The sequence below is a fragment of the Typopeltis vanoorti genome, chromosome 22 (genome assembly GCF_054136105.1).
Source record: "Typopeltis vanoorti isolate ZY-2024b chromosome 22, IOZ_Tvanoo_1.0, whole genome shotgun sequence".
NCBI lineage: Eukaryota > Metazoa > Arthropoda > Arachnida > Uropygi > Thelyphonidae > Typopeltis > Typopeltis vanoorti.
Genome location: NC_143570.1, coordinates 7,268,015 through 7,285,972, shown reverse-complemented (window position 1 = coordinate 7,285,972; position 17,958 = coordinate 7,268,015). Strand labels below are relative to the sequence as shown.

The following is a 17,958-nucleotide window of genomic DNA, read 5'->3' as shown; positions in this document are numbered from 1 at the left end:
TACTACTTGTCCACATATCAGCTGCACAAAAAAAGTATTTGCCCTAGGAAGCAAGCATTGCCTTACATTACGGAATCATGTCTCTTGATGAAATTGCAATTAAAGTTGAAACATGTTAAAAGGAAGTGATAAAATAAATGCAGCTCAGAATATATTAATGTGATTTGTAATACGTATGCTTAAATGAATACCAAATCTCATGAGAACATAATCTTCATTTTAATTCTTTGTATTACATTTGAAAAAAAAAAGAAAAGTATCAATTTGGGTCAGATGTCTAATATCACAGTGTTATTTTCAGATCGTTCATATCATCCCTATTGTGCCCCATCACTGCAAATATTTTTATCTTGGAATATAGGTAAACAAAGAGCTGCAGAGGTAAAGCTATTTGTTGATTCCTTAATGTGTACAGGTATCTCTTGAAGTGTGTATTCTGAGTATATACTTTCATTTATATTTATATCTGAATAGAACATTTGCATATAGATGTAAATGAAAATTTAATTTCAGAATTTAATTTCTATCTAGTCCATCAAATTGTTATTTCACATGATTACCAAAATATCAGTCTATGTTACAGTTACTGGTCATGCTTTACCATTTTGAAGTATAAAAATTGTTTTACTTCCCTTTTTTGTAGTTTATCCTTATTTTATATTATATCCTTTATATTAATCATGAGTTAAACACTAACAAGGAGAAGTTCTAATGCTACTAAGAAAATGGGAAAATGATTATATTGGTCCTTTAAAACAGGAAAATGTATGATGTTTGTTAATAAAACTCAAGTTTAATTTAGTGTTAATTAAGTGTTTTCAAACTCTGGATTTCACCCTCTGCAACTGGGGAGGGGGGGGGGATAATCACTAAGTTCTTCAGAATCTTATATCACTATTTGAAAAAGGCAATCACTTTGCCAACCCATTTTCACTATGGAGTACATACTCTTCCATGATTAAGTCTTTTGCATGGTTTCAGAGATATAGCTACCATGCTGCAAATTCTTACAATGTGTATGTGAGGTAGGCATTGGTACGTCCAGTGAAGTCTGAGACGGCACCAGTAAAAATTCACATAAGTCTCAAAGGACTCAATGCCAGATATTTGCAGGGTTGGGAAAAATCTACAGCTTTCTCACTCACTTAAATTAAATTGGAATATTTAGTGAATAGATTTAATTATTTTTGAAGAAGTGCAAATTCCTTTGTGATATTCTTTAAGTGATTATGAATTTAAACAGAACACGAGATAGAAATGCTGAGAATTGTATATTGTTTTTACCAAGTATAGTTGAAAAGGCTTATAAATTTTGTAAAAACTAGTGAACAGTATCATAAATGAAAAGAAAAAATATCAAGGGAGAGAAAGAGTGAAAGACAAGCTAAAAACTGAGAGAAGAGGGAAGTAACTAGTTTCAAGATGGAAATCAATGAAAGAAATAACTGTCGGTGAAATCAATGCCAATAGAAGACAACTTATAATTCACTAATTGCAGAGACAAAATATTTGCCAATTACTTTGATTTAAAGACAAATATTAATCTGTATCAGAAAGTTATACCATGAAGCTGAATATCATTATCAGAAATGGCAATCTGAAAGAATGCACACAAATTTTCTCTGGTTAAAGAAACATTTATTGACCTCTTATCCAAAAACTAATTTTTGCATCACTGATGGATTGAGGTATTAGTGTTGCAAAATTTAATATATTCAGTAATATATTAAATTACTTTAGTAAGAGACTTTATCTGTTCATTCATCATCATCAAATTCCATGTATCCTCAAGGGGGTTTATAGGATATGATAGTACTACAGAAAAAATTTACATCATTACTAACTTCCTATCTACAATTTTTCTCCAAATCTGTTACTTGTCAAGATTCCAACATTATCAGATCTTATATTTCTATCGTCTAAGGCACTTTGTATCGTATCAATCCACCTATATCTTGGTCTTCCTCTGGGTCGATTTCCTGCCAACCTGGCAGAGAACACTTGTTTTGCTAATCTTTCCTCTCCCATTCTCTTTTAGTGACCATACCACCTCAGATTAGCTCTGCTAACACATTCCTGGCAATTGCTGATGCATTGCTGACAATGTCAAGTTCTTTCCTAACATCCTCATTTTTAATATGATATTGCCATTGATGCCATCCATTCGTGCCTCTAATCTTTCTCAAGACTCTTATATCTGCAGTCGCTAGTCTTTGGTCAAATGTTTTACTTCTGACCCAGCTCTCAGATCCATAAGTTAAAACTGGTTTGAACACTGTCTTGTATACAGCTAATTTTTGTGTTCTGACTAATTTCTCTCTTATTCCATATAAATTTGTTCAGTTGGCATCCTACCATACCAGCTTTGTTGATTCTGTTGTCTATTTCCATATTTAATTTACCATCTTCACTAAAAATCGCGCCTAAGTAGCTGACTTGTTTTACTTGTTTCACAGGTTCTCCATTCACAATGCAATAGACTATCAGTGATTCTGCCTATTTTCGTTGTCTTTGTCTTGTTATTGCTGACCTTCATACCATATCTATTACAACAGTTATTCAATTTAGTCAGGGAATCCTGCAGACTTGTAGCTGATTTATTTAGAAGTATAACATCGTCTGCATAAAGCAGAGAGCTGAGATTAACTTCTCCAATTTTGATATCCATTTAATACCACTTTTCTTCATAATGTGACTCATATAGATAACGAATAACAGAGGAGATAATGTACATCCTTGTCTGACACTAGATTTAACATTAAACCTTCTTCCAGTACTTCCTTCAATTTTAACTGTTGATTTACAACTGAAATAAAGACTAAGTATTGCTTGATATAATGCCCCATCGACACCATATAACTGGTGTCGATGGGGCAAGAGAATTACTTTTCTCTTGGCACCTTGTCATATGGCTTTTCCAGATCTACAAAACATAAACATAGATCTTTGTTATATTCCCATGATTTCTCAACTATTTGTTGTAAAATGAAGATCAGATCCTGACATTCTCTATTTGACCTGAATCCAGCTTGTTCTTCACCAAGCTTTTCTTCCACAATCCTTCTCAATTGTTTCTCAAGTATACTTGCATAAATATTTACAGGAACACTCAGTAGGGAAATATCTCTGTAATTCTCACATTCAGTTTTATTTTCCCTTTTTATATATGGGTACTATGAGAGCTCTTCTCCAATCATCGGGAATTCGTCCCTCTATCCAGGCCTTCTGAACTATGCAGTGCAGCCATTGTAGGACTTTTATACTGTAGCCACTGCAGGACTGTAATTCTGGTCGAATATCATCTTCTCCTGTTGTCTTTCCACATTTCAAGCCTTTGATGGATATGTATCCCTAACTGTATGCCTCTTGTGTGTTTTTTACCACTGTGCTATCACTGCTTGTTTCATTTAGCAATTTTTCGAAGTAATTACTCCACACTTCAAGGATATCTTTTTCTCCAGTTTTCTTGTCACATTTATTCATCTCTAATTCCTTTTACAGCACTCTTTCCATCATTTCTGATCTTCTTCGATAACCTCCAGAATATCTTGCCACCTTCTTGATATTTATTTTCTATGTTCTTACCAAAGTCTTCCCATGACTTTTGTTTAGCAAGTTTTACACAGTGTTTGACTTTCCTACATCTGTCTCTGTATTCTCTAAGAGCACAATCTGACTTATTTGCCAAGAACTTTTGATATGCTTTTTTCTTTTCCTTCACTACCTCTTGAACTTCCTGTGTCCACCATGGGGTTCTGATTTTTCTATCCTTACACATGCCTCTCTGGCTGAATCAATCAGGGTTTTCTTCAACGCTTGTCCCTGAATCTCCAAGGATTGGTTCCTGTTCTCAAACTCTTTCATTTTTTCTTCAATAATCTTTGTGTATTTTAGTCTACAGTTCACATCTGAGAGCTGCTCAACTTTTATTCTCTTTAAAACTTTCTTACATGTTTTTCTTTTCAAAATGAAATTTAATTTTATCCTGCTCAAGACTAAATAGTGATCACTTCCAATTTCAAATCCTCTATACACTCTAGTGTCCTGCACCAGGGAGAAAACATCACTATCAACAATAACATAGTTAATGAGACTTTTCTTATTCCTTGCCTCTTCTCTCCATGTGAATTTGTGTACGTTTTTATGTTGGAACATGGTGTTAGTAATAACCAGTCCATGTCCTGAGCAGAAATCCAACAGATATTTGCCATTATTATTAGCTTTACTCTTTTCTCCAAATTTTCCCAAAATATTTTTGTATGTCTGACAATCATTTCCTACTCTGCTATTTAGATCCCCAACAAGGACCAACTTTTCCTTTTTCATTGTGTCAGTTGCTTTCTCTAAAGCCTCAAAAAATTCCTCGACTTCTACCTTAATAGAACCTTCTGTGGGACCATAAGCACAAATAAGTCTCATTGTCCAGTTCCCCATACTGATATTTGCCCACATCCCTCTAATTGAGACTTCATTCATTTATTTATTTTTAATTAATACATTATTTGAATTGAATTATTTAACTTTATGTTGGGGGTGGGAATTTCATTTAATCAGTTTTGATGACCCTAAGGTTAGTTTATGTAAAAAAGAAAAGTCACATAAATGTATATATATTTTTAAAATGTTTTTAATAATAATGGTAAGTATTTCAAATTATTAACGGAATTTATGAGGGACAAGAATTACCAGAGGAGTTTAGAAGATCAATTTTTATCCCCATGCCAAAAAAGACAGGAGTTTTGGACTGTAACAATTTTAGAATGATAAGTCTTATAACTCAAAAATTCTGGCACAAATAATTTTGGAGAGATTAAGAGTAAAATAGAAAAAGAAATGAATGAGGAACAGTTTGATTCCGAACCAACAGAGGAACTAGAGAGGCTATAACTTGTCTAAGAATTATTGGGGAGAAAACACTAAACCATGGTGGAAAGTTGTTTTTGGGAATTCACTGACTATGAAGAGGCATTTGATACTGCGAAACATAAAAGGCTTTTTGACATTTTAGAAAATATTGATATTAACTCTTATGACTTGGAAATTTTAAAAAAATTATATTGGACACAAACAGCGTCAATATGTGTTAATGGAGAGGAAACAGGAGAATTCCCAGTGGAGAAAGGAGTTAGACAATGATGCAAGTTATCACCATTATTGTTTAACCTTTATAGTGAATAAATGCTTAGAGAGGCACTTGAGGATGTAGAAGAAGGAATAAAAATAAATGGAAGAATCATTAATAACTTAAGATATGCGGATGATGTAGCATTGATGGCTGAAAGTGAAAATGGATTACAACAAATTGTTCAAAGAATTGAAAACTCCTGCAAAGAGTACGGACTAAGGATTAACACGAGGAAGACCAAGATAATGAGCAGAAAAATAGGAGATAATGTAAAGATAAGATCTGGTGGAAAAATTTTAGAAGTGGAAAGATTTCAATATTTAGATAGCTGGATCTCAGAGAAAGGAACTTCAGAGTTGGACATTAGAAATAGAATAGGCAAAGCTAAATCGGCATTTATGGAAATGAAAAGAATTTTAATAAACAAGAATATTAAAATAGGTGTTAGAGTTGGAATAGTTAAAGCAACAGTTTGGAGTATTGAAGTTATGGAAGTGAGTCATGGTCACTCAGAAAGAGAGATATGGAAAGAATTAATGCATTGGAAATGTGGTGTTATAGAAAGATGGAAAAGATTAGCTATACAAAGAGAATATCAAATCAAGAAGTTTTAAGAAGAGTTGGGATGGAAAGAACACTGCTCAAGAATATTATGCAAAGAAAGACCAGATTTGCAGGATATCTTCTGAGAGGTTCTTCGGGACACTTGACAAGAACTATATTACAAGGGAAAGTTGAAGGGAAGAGAAGACGTGGAAGACTAACTAGAGAGTGGTTGAATGACATCGTGGAATGGACTGGTTTAAGAATGACGGAGGTGACAGACCGAGAAAAATGGAGAAGAGCTGCTCATCTGCTGCAACCCTCTTGCTAGAGGATGCTACCAGATGACGATGATTTCCTGGACTTCTGTTCAGACATCATCATACGTATCAAGGATTTAGGCCTAGTATGGCCTGTTCCGGCCTTAGAAGTCAACGTTGAATCGTTTAAGAGGACGTCCTGGTTTTCTTTTTCCTAATGGCTTGTACTTTAAGGCTTGTTTTGGTAATCTTTCTGTTTTCATTCTTTGAACGTGTTCCATCCATCTATGTTTATATTTTTTAATTTTTTCTATTACTGGTTCTTGGTTTAATTCTTTCATAATATCTTCATTTCTTTTGTGATCAAATAGGGTATACTTTGCAGTTTTTCTCATAAACTTCATTTCTGCTGTTGTTAATCTTTGTTTGTCTTTTTGTTTTATTGTCCAGATTTCACTTCCATACATTAAGCCCGGTAGGGCTAATGTATTGTATACTTTTAGCCTGGTTTGTTTTTGAACTAGGTTTGGTTTAAATATAGAGTTAATTACTCTTGTTATTTTTAAATATTTTTATGTTTTTTATAAAACATAAATTTTTATGTTTATATCTTTTTCATTTTCATAAATGAAAAAATTCTGTCCAGGACATGGACTAGTCATTACTAGCACCATATTTCAACATAAAGATGTGCACGAGTTCACATGGAGAGAACTTGTGCACATTTCTTCTCTCCATATGAATAGTATGTGAACACAAGAAATAAGAAAAACCTCATTGACTACGTCGTTGTTGATAGTGATATCATCAATCTGGTTCAGGATACAAAGTGTGCAGAGGATTTGAAATTGAAAGCAACCATTACTTAGTACTAAGCAGGATAAAAATGGATATTACATTGAAAAGAACAGTATGTGAGAAATTTTTAAAAAGAATTAAAGTTGAGCAGCTTTTACAGGTAAAAGCCGTAAAAGCTTTTACTGCTTTATCTAGGTTGCAAAATTCTGTCTCCTTTTCCGATAGAAATAACAGATAGATCCAGCGGCCTTAAAACAGATGAAATTTTCAATCAGTGTTTTCTCGAACATTCCTATAGAACGTCAGTCGCAATATTTTCTTTTATTTACCAGTACTTATTTACAGTCTTGACTCCACCACTTTAAAAGCTCACAATTCTACGATTCCTTTTTCTGAATCTTCTGTTAATATGCCCTCGAGTGTCACATAAAAACTTAATTTCCTAAGAACAAAATTTTGCCAGCCTGCGTTCTTAAACTTCCATTAACTCTCTTGTTTTTCCTCCGTTACTTCGATACTGAACGCTCTCTTGTTGCAGGCGTAGACTTCTGTGGCTAATTGGTTCAAAAGATATATTTCGGTGATTACACCACATTTTTTTATTATTCAGTTATATAAAACACTGAAATAATAGTTCCCATCAAGTTTCGTAAATCGTAGGATTTACATCTTTAGGGGGTAAATAGTATAACTTAAAGTTTAAACAAGAGAATTAATAAATACAAATCATAACCGTCTGGCTATTCATAAAACATAATGCTCTCTTGTTGTTTCTATTGCTTTGATACTGAATGCTCTCTCTTTCTCTCTGTCAGCTGTCAATCACCCATCAAACTCCTCGGCGAGCATGCACACTCCATGAAACTGACAAACAAAAAGTTATGTATGATGGCTGACATGTTGTCTCCGTTAGTGTTACGAGAATGTCTATACAAAACACAGCTTAATAATTTTAAACAATAAAATTTTTGAAAGTAACACAACTATCCAAATTCAGTAAGTACATAACTTTTTTTTTTTTAAATACTTCACATTTCATTTTGACAAAATAACATCAATAACGTGCACATCACAAGTGTCGATAATACATATCTTGAAACTAAAACTAATAATGTACTAACATAAACAATTTGTAAAAACATTCATAATTTTAAATTATGACTATTTTTACAAACACCATGTGTTGGATACAAGATGTTGCAGTCCTGGACAAAAAGAAAGCAAAAAAGTTCTTAGTGAATAAGTCAACAGAAGTCCTAAAAGAATATAGAGAAAAATGTAATAGAGCTAAATTGAGTGTAAAATTAGCTAAAGAAAAGTAATGGAAAGGCTGATAAGAATATAGAAAATAAATATCAGGAGGGTGACAAAATGTTTTGGAGACTACTGAAAAAGCTTAGAAATAGAGGAAAGAGATAAAAGGAATCAAAGATGATAAGGGTGACATGAAAACTGTAGATAAAGATATCCTGAATGTTTGGAGAAATTATTTTGAAAGACTGTTAAATGAAATAAGTAGTGACAGAACAGTAGTAGAAAATTTTCAAGAAGAATGCAAGCAAGAGTACATATCAATACTTGAAGAAAAAGCCATCAAAAACCTGAAATGTGGAAATGCAGCTGGTATAGATGATGATGTTCAACCAGAAATACCTCCATGAGTATTGCAGTAGCTAATCTGCATAATTCAGAGTGCCTGGTCAGAAGATCAAATTTCAAATGATTTGGAGCTCTCATAGTTTCCATCTATAAAAAAAAGGAAATAAAATTGAATGGGAGAATTGCAAAAGAATTTCTCTACTAAGTGTCCCAGTTAAAATTTATGCAAGCATTCTTGAAAGGAAGTTGAGAAAAATTGTTGAAGAGAAACTTGGAGAAGAACCAGCTGGGTTCAGGCCAAATAGAGGTTATCGAGATCACATTTTCTCTTTGAGACAAATAGTTGAAAAAACTTGTGAATGTAACAGGGATCGGTACTTAGGTTTTGTGAATCTGGAAAAAGACACACAACGAGGTGCCTAGAGAAAAGCTTTTCAAAACATTGCAATATTATATGGGGTAAATGGAACATTATACAGAGCAATACATAATATATGTAAGTTGTTAGTCAGCAGTTAGAATTGAAGGATTATATAGGAAGATGGTTTGATGTAAAGTCAGGTGTAAGGCAAGGATTCATAATATGGATTGCAGTATGAAAGAAAGTGACATTAAATATCACAATTGGAGATATCAGACTTAGTCCTTGCTTTATGCAGATGATGTTGTACTCCTAAACACATCTGGTGCAAGTCTCCAGGATTTTCTAACTAAATTGCATAACAGTTGTAATAAATTTGGCATGAAAATCAGCAATAAAAAGACCAAAACTATGAAAATAATCAGGACCATAGAAAACTTCTTCAGCTGCATTCTGAATGGAGAACCTATAGAGCAAGTAAAATATTTCAGCTATTCAGGTATAGTTTTTAGTGCAGGTGGCAGATTAAATCTGCCACCTGCACTATAAGGTAGTATTATAGCTACTTAAATAGAATGAGTAAAGAAAGATTATCAAAATAGGTGTTTGATACCAAGATGGCTGGAAAGAGATGCAGAGAAAGACCAAGGTGTAGGTATTTAATTAAGTCAGAAATGCCTTAGAAACACAAAATGTTGGATATGACAATATTAGAGTGCTCACAAGTAATGGATTGATTTGGCTGGAAAGAGATGCAGAGAAAGACCAAGGTGTAGGTATTTAATTAAGTCAGAAATGCCTTAGAAACACAAAATGTTGGATATGACAATATTAGAGTGCTCACAAGTAATGGATTGATTTGGAGGAAAATTGTTTATAGGAGAATAATAATAAAGTAAACTTAATCATGTTGTTAAATACTGTCGTCTGCGCCATTGTTATGTCGTTGCTCTTCCTTAAATATTTTACTTTCTTAATGAATTTACCTCTCTAATAACTACAAGACTTACAAAATTTACTCTAATATCTTGAAAGTTTATTTTGAAAGATAAAGGATTAAACTAAATTTATTATACTCTAATATCTGGATCACTGCTTACGTGTTCATTCTATAAGGAAAGCAAATTCTATATCTCTAGCCAATTCCTAATTTTATTCACATGCTTACCCTGACTGTTAAAGGTTATTCCTTGCTAAAAGAAACAAATCCTTTAATTTCTTTCTGGGACTGTCTCCTCTTCAGATATTGACAAATTTGTTTTTTTAAGCTGCGCCAGGCAATATCTTAGAATAGAGGGGGACTCTTATTCAGGGAGACTTTTCCAGACTTTTGGTGCACATAGGTGAATAAATTTAGTGCTTAAACTCATAAATTAAATGCTTTTCTGTGGCTAAGTAAATTCTGGTTTGCAGTCATAACCTCTATAACAACATGTTATACTTTTCTTTCAATTCCCCCCCCACACACACACACACCCACCCCTGCTATGGTTCAGATTGATGAGTGGTAGTTTTGATTTATATGTTTGATAAAACACGTTGCAATAATTATGGCACCTGTGCGAAGGAAAATGGCGGCCAGTAATGATGGTTTGCCATCATTATCGAAGAACAGTAGTATAAAAGAAATTAATCAGTGTACTAGCTGTGAAATGTACGCTTTACGGAGTGCAGTCGGAGTGTGGATAGATGATAATAAAGGATTGAATGTGTGTAGAAAATGTAGGGAGAATGAGGAATTGAAGTGTATTTCGGATCGTGAGTGTGATATTTTTGTCAACCTTCAGAATGAAGAAAATAGCGATATGACAAGAAACGGCAAGGTTGTACATGAGAATTATGAGAGTGTGAATGATAGTATTAATGGTTTCTCAGAGAATAAAAAAGATGAGATAGATGCATTGAATGAGATCGCGTTGTTGAATGGTGCAATAGAAAGGGCAAAACAGCAGCTAGAGTGCATGAACAAAAGTCGACTGAATGAACCAACCAATAATAAAAGGTATGACAGGAAAAATAGGCGTATGAATGTGAACATGAACAAAATGAAGGATAGAGTGCTGTATGGAGACTCATTAGTACGAGGTGTGTTAGTAGGGGATTTGACAAAATCGTACCAACCTGGTGCGACCATAAAGGATGTAACTGAGTCTATTAGAGAGCAAAAGGAAAGGGTGAAAGAAATGATTGTCGTGGCAGGTACGAATGATTTGAAAGGAGATAAAATGGAAATGATAGAAGACCTGAATGAATTGTTTGAGGTAGCAAAAGAAAAGAGTGAGAGAGTTAGAATGATTAGTCTTTTGCCACGGTGTGACAGTGAAATGTTTAAAAGGAGGGCCATAATTGCGAATGACTTTATGCGTGGGTTATGTATGACGAGTGGTGTGGAATTTGTGGACGTGTGGAGTGAGTTTGATGGGCGAAAGGATCTATATAAGATGGATGGCTTGAATTTGAATGGTTATGGTGTAAGAAGACTTGAGAAAGTGTTGCTGAATGTAGTGGATGTGCAAATTCAGGGAAACTAGATTCGTTAAGGGGGGGGGGAGATATACAGTCCTTAGGGAGGCAGTTGAATGTAAGAATGAATATAATATGCTAGAGCAAATAAGGACAACAAACCAGAGTGGGATAGTTAATATAAGGCATCAAGGTAGGGTTGGGGCTAATGGGGGTATTAGGAACAAGAAACTCTTCCTTCTTGTTCCTAATACTCCTAATAGGAGTATTAGGAACAAGAAGGAAGGGTTTTTGGCCATGGTTGGCACTTCCAGACCACAGGTTATTGGTATTAGTGAAACATGGCTGACTGTAGATGATATAGCTAGTGGGATTGAATGTGATGGGTATAGTGTGTTCAGGAATGACAGAGAGAATAAAATGGGGGGAGGAGTATTGTTGATGATTGCTGATGAGCTACAGCCAAGGAGAATAGAAGTTGAATTGCAGGATAGAGAAAAGAGCAAATTTGAGGCCGTTTGGTGTGAGATTGTGGCTAGCAGAACTAAATATACAATTGGGTGCTGCTATAGACCAGGTGATGGAAAAGATGGTGGTGACAGTATGCACAAGCAAATAGAAGAAATGAGTGGAAGGAAGGTGATTATTATGGGAGATTTCAACTATGGTCGCATTGATTGGAGTGAGGAGAGGACACACGGGAGGAAGGAATTGGATTTTATGCGGTTATTAAGGGATAACTATCTGTGACAGCATGTAATGGAAAATACTAGGGGTCAGAGAGTGCTTGACCTAGTAATTACATCTGAGGATTTGGCTGTAACAAATATGACCACATTGCCACCAATCGGTGAGAGTGATCATAGGGTCTTGACTTGGGAGGTGGCTAAAGGTGTAGAATTTTCAATTAAGACAGGGTACATGTGGAATTATCGGGCTGGAAAGTATGACAAGCTTAGGAGTTTGATTGGCTCAGTGCCATGGCATGTACAACTGCAAGGACTAGAAGTTGATAGTGCATGGGAGGTGATTAAGAAGTGTTTGCATGAAGAAATGACTGACTGTATACCTAGAGTCCGAATAATAAATCAAGTAGGGGTTAAATGGATGAATAACACCATTAAGCTTGAGCTGCAAAAAAAGAAACAACTATGGAGGGAATTTAAGGAGAAAGGTGACCGGCAGGCACATGAACGGTATAAAGCGCAGGCCAGAAGGGTGACGAGTGTGGTAAGAAAAGCAAAAAAGGATTACGAAAGAACATTGTCCATGCAGGCTAAAGAGAATCCTAAACAGTTTTTTAGATATGTAGCAAGTAAAAGGAAAAATGTATGGCAGAATGATTTTAAAGAATGCCGATGGTAGGGAGATAACTGAATCAGTTGAGATAGTAGAATTGTGGTGAATGTAGTGGAGGTGAGTAGTCTATTGCATAACCTCAATGTCAATACATCTGTGGGGTTGGATGGTATACCAGCTCGTGTAGTACGAGAAGCAGCTAATGAATTGTCAGTGCCCTTGACCATTTTGTTTAATTTGAGTCTCGGGTCTGGGTTAGTCCCGAGCAGGTGGAAGGAGGGGAAAATAGTTCCACTGCATAAAGGTGGTTCCAAGACCGCTGTTGTAAATTACCGACCAATTAGCATATCAAGAATCATTGTCAAGGTCTTAGAGAAATTAGTCAAGAAAAGAATACAGGATTGGATAGATGAAAATGGGATATTGTATGGGGGACAACATGGTTTTGTGAAGGGTAGATCATGTCTCAGTAACTTGCTCACGTTTTATAACATGGTGACAGCTGAACTGGATAGGGGTAATGGGTTTACAGTGATACTACTGGACCTTGCCAAGGCCTTTGACAGGATACCACATGGAACCCTAATCAGTAAACTGGAGCAGATGGGGATAGATATAGGGTTGGTAAGATGGATAGGAGGGTGGTTGAAGGAGAGATACCAGAGAGTGGTTTATTCAGGAGTGGAGTCAAAAAGACGTCTTGTGACTGGAGTGCCGCATGGCTCTGTTCTTGGACCACTGCTTTTCAATTTGTTCATCAATGATATTGGAAAGGATTTGAGAGGAAGTGTTCACTTGTTTGCTGATGATGCAAAGTTAGGTAGAGCAATTGTGAGTGCACAGGATGTCAAAATTTTACAGGATGATTTGGATAGTTTGGAGGACTGGGCTAGGAAAAATGGATGTCAGTTTAATGTGGCAAAGTGTAAGGTTATGCACTTTGGGGTGAAAAGAATAGCAGCAGTATATCGCATAGGTGGAACCTTACTCCAGGAGATTGATGAGGCCAGGGATTTGGGAGTGCTGGTGGATATGGAGTTGAAGTTTAGAGGGCACATTGCAAAAGTAACTAAAACAGCTCACCAAATCACTTGGCTTCTGAAAAATACTTTAACATGCAGAGACAAACAAGTTGTTGTTCCTCTGTATCGAGCCTTGATAAGACCCCATCTGGACTACTGTGCCCAGTTATAGGCACCAGGGTTTCTTTGTGATGGGGAGGAAGTGGAGAGGATCCAGAGACGAGTCACCAAGATGATAGCAGGTCTGTGGAATGAACCTCATGAGAATAGGTTGAAGATTTGTGGGTTGCAGAAATTGGTCGATAGGCGAAGGAGGGATGATATGATTGAGACATTCAAATTACTGAAGGGTTTCTATAAGATTGATCCAGAAGATATTTTTGAAAATATGACTGGTGGTGGGAGGACTAGGGGCCATGCATGGAAGCTGGGCAAGAGCGTTGTTGACAAGGGTGTTAGAGCTAGGTTTTTTACTTGGAGAGTGGTGAATGAGTGGAATAAGCTTCCAGAGTCTGTTGTGGGTGCTACGACCGTGAATGAATTCAAGGCAAGATATGATAGATACTGTGTGAATGTTGAATAGTTGTTTCAGACATGATGTTAGGGCCTCCCTCGATGAGTCTGTCGACTCCTTGGAGTTTCCCGAAACAATAATTATAATAATAATAATATCATAGGCAAAACTTAGGTATAGAAGAAAAAACATATTTATTGGAATCTAAAAGACATATACACTTAGACCAATCTCACTTTCAGTTAGTTCAGTGACATGCTAAATCAAACTGATTAATACTCGGATTTGAAAGTTTATTTTTCACTAGGCTAGAATATAATAAATTTAGTTTAATCCTTTATCCCAGTGAGAGCAAACATAGTTTGCGCCTGAAAATATCTTCTGGAATGAATATAGTGTTGTACTATCTTACCTTGGTAAGCAATACAACACCAGGCAATTCATAGCAAAGGTGGAGCAAGCTACCAACACTCCTATCCTAGTATCTCCCATAATGCAAATCACATCTCATGATATGTATACTGTTATTCATTAAGGGATTGGCCACTACCCAGACTAGTTTCGACCTTTATTGAGGTCTCTTCAGTAGGAGCCAGGCCCAGAGTTGGAGATAACCAGGCAGAAGCAGTAGCAAGGTCATCTTTACCTATAGGAGTTGCCAAAATGTTTGCCACCTTTTTTTTATTAAATTACTCCGGATTTAGAGAAAGATGTTGAAAGTTTATTTTTCACTAGGTTAGAATATAATAAATTTAGTGTAATCCTTTATCCCAGTGTAAGCAAACAAAGTTTGCACCTGAAAATATCTTCAGGACTGGGGTAAGGTAGTACAACACTGGGCAACTCGTAGCAAAGGTTGACCAATCTAATATCATTCCTATCTCAGTATCTCCTAATGCAAAACACATCTCCTTGCAGATATGTATAATGTTATTTATTAAGGGAAGGGCCACTGCCCTGACTAGTTTCGACCTTTATTGAGGTCTCTTCAGTGGGAGCCAGGCCTAGAAGTGGAGATACCAGGCAGAAGCAATGGCGAGGTCATCTTTACCTATAGGAGTTGCCAAAAGGTGTGTGCCACCTTTTTATTAAATTACTCTGGATTTAGAAACTTTGTTTGCTCACACTTGGATAAAGGATTAAACTAAATTTATTATGATTAATACTCTTATGCATGAACAATAAATCCCTCTTTTAAGTTAGAGATTAAACACATAATATACACATTATACACTTCTAATCAATATTCTACCTACTATGTTAGTCTTACACATTAAACTAGTCACAATCATCCATAATCATTCCAGACAAAATGTCTTATGGACATTAACCACTGCTAAATAATCACTTAAAGTTCTTAAATACTGTCCATACTCGATTATTACACTACAATGATCTTTCCCTTTTACTGACTGAGTAATTATACAACAAAATCTGTACTTGACTATTTCTTGGGGCAGGATCTCCAGGTCCGTCTGAACTGTCCTTCTTTGTTTGAATTACCTCTCGATATTTCGATAAGCCTGCATCCACATGGTGGGTCACTATGGTCATCAGATTACGCTATGCTCTGCACCTGGCATTGTTCCCGTGTCTATTCTTGATCTGTTTTGGGCTATCCACATTTTTACTGCCGGTTCATAGGATACGTCCACGATATTATTCCGTTGGAACTTTCAGCGAAGGAGCGAAGACAGAATATGCCGACATCTCACGCTTTAGTACTGGCAGAAATTCAGACATTGAAGAGAAAGGCGCATTATCGCCAAGAAGCACCATCAGGAACTTCCAGTCCATGGGAGAAGTTGGATCATCATCCAGCAAAATAGGCGAAAAAAGCCTTGAGAAAGGGGTGCAAACCCTTTTTATTCTTCCTTCACTCCCCCCTTTTTAGCATCCTGTTACTAGCTGCGATAGCGCCCTCTTACTTTCTGTGATCTTTTCCCACCCGCTACTTTCTTCGTCTCTGGGGATTTCGAGACATTGCGAGATCTCTAGCAGCGTTTTCCGGGAAACAAATGTGTGTCGCTTTCCAAGATTGCCATTGCCTCAGGCCTGCTCATGACCTTTGGACCATTGTTTGCATCTAATTTATTCATTGTATACATGATGCATTCATATAATACTAATTTATACACAAAGTTCTTTACATGGTATTACAATTCTACTAAAAGGAGGTATTTCTATTTACAGTTAGTACTTGATTTCTTCTGCTCGAGTACAAGTTTTTTCTCTTAGCTGATTTTTCTGACTTGTTAAATCCTGAATGAATTGTTTCTTTTCAAAAGTTCTTAATTCAGGATGTAACAATGTAGAGCTGTCATAGTGATGATGATGATGATTTTTAAAATCACTTCCTATAATTGTAGAAAATTTTCCTTCTTAGTTACAAAGTATGTTATACTTGACAAAAAATTATATTCTTATTTTAATTCTTTATCCATGCATAAGCAACAGCCTCTATATAAAAATTAGACTAATTGTGAAGATACTTGACATGCAAATATTGTTTGCTTGCACTTGGATAAAGGATTAAAATAAAGAATATAATTTCTTGTCAAGTATTATATATGTTGCTTTCTATAAATAAATCTGAACCACAGGTTTACAACTGGTTTTGAAGTTTATTTATGCAGAGTTTTATAATTATTTCCCTTCTTGCTCTTTAGCTTCACTATGTAATGAAAATGGAAGAGAATAAGCAGAATATATCTTGTCCTGCAGCTGGGTAGTCTTATAAGATAAAGATGATGAAAAGAGAGAAATTTGATCTGATTCAATAAGAAAGACATTGAGGGGGGGGGGGAATATAGATAGTGTGCATTCATCAGTATTAATTGATTCATGATTAACCACTGAAGCAGCCACATAGATAAAATTTTTCAAAAATATAAGCTTCATATCATTTTTATAATATCCAAATGTTATATTAGCCACCCAAACAGCCACACAGATAAAATATATCAAAATATATTTTATCATTTATGTATATTTAAGTATATATTGTATATCAAAGTATATTTTATCAAGTGTAGATCATTTCTTGATCTACACTTTGCTTTCAGCTCTGTAAATGAAGTATTTGTCCAATTTTTTATATTGTGTATCCAACTTATTCTTGGTCTTTCTCTTATTTTGAGTTTTTTGAAAAGTCCTTGCAAGAGCGTGTTATATCCTACTATCATTGGGATAAACTTTCATTGGGATACCATTAAATATGATATGGCCAAGTGAAATGAGTTGTTCCCTTCAAATCTTTGTTATTATGTTATTTTATCTTCTAATTGGAGAGCGTCCAGGTTTCACTGCCATAGAGGAGTATTAAATTAACAAATACATCAATAAGACAACTGTATTTCTACCTGCAAGAAAGTTTGTTATTCTGTCCATAGCTTTTAGTTTTTGAAGTGATGTGTTTCTTTTGCAAGTTTTGTTCTAATCCATCATTATTAAAATTATTGCCCAGATATTTGAACTGATCAACTTCTTATATACATTTACCCTCAGGTAGAATTTTCAATTTCTGCTACGAAATTTCCTTCTTGGTTAGAAGCATAGATATTTGTCATTATTTTTTTATCATAAAACATCGTTACCAGAATCATGTTTAATTTTAATGCCTTTGTTTGTAAAATTTTCAGCTAAGTTTCATAGCCATTGTCAATGCAATTATGGTGGTAGTGGGGGGAGGGGGGAGAGAACAATGATTCAATCAAAAGCATGCGATATTATGTGCACTATTGGCTGCAGAAAATTTGCACTGCATTAATAGATATTCAAAATAAATTACAAATTAATTTATTTAAAAAAAAAAAAACTGAGACAACAGTAAAAACGAGCATTGGAATGAAAGAATTTTTCAACATCAAAGTGAGTTTGCATCAAGGGTCAGCACTGAGCCCATTTCTTATTTGTGATTATTTTAGATGCACTCAATGAAGGAGTAGCCAAAAATACACCATGGAATATATTAT

The 17,958-nt window shown here is 35.2% G+C and overlaps 1 protein-coding gene across 2 annotated transcripts in view; it reads left to right on the top strand.

Moving 5' to 3' along the window:
- Nucleotides 1–17,958, top strand: part of D12 (YEATS domain containing 2 homolog D12) — a 285,709-nt gene that overhangs the window by 164,208 nt on the left and 103,543 nt on the right. For both annotated transcript variants that reach the window (XM_090412193.1, XM_090412192.1), the window contains exon 11: nt 302–381. In XM_090412193.1, the coding sequence (XP_090268319.1) occupies nt 302–381 (80 nt within the window). The remainder of the gene's footprint in view (nt 1–301; nt 382–17,958) is intronic.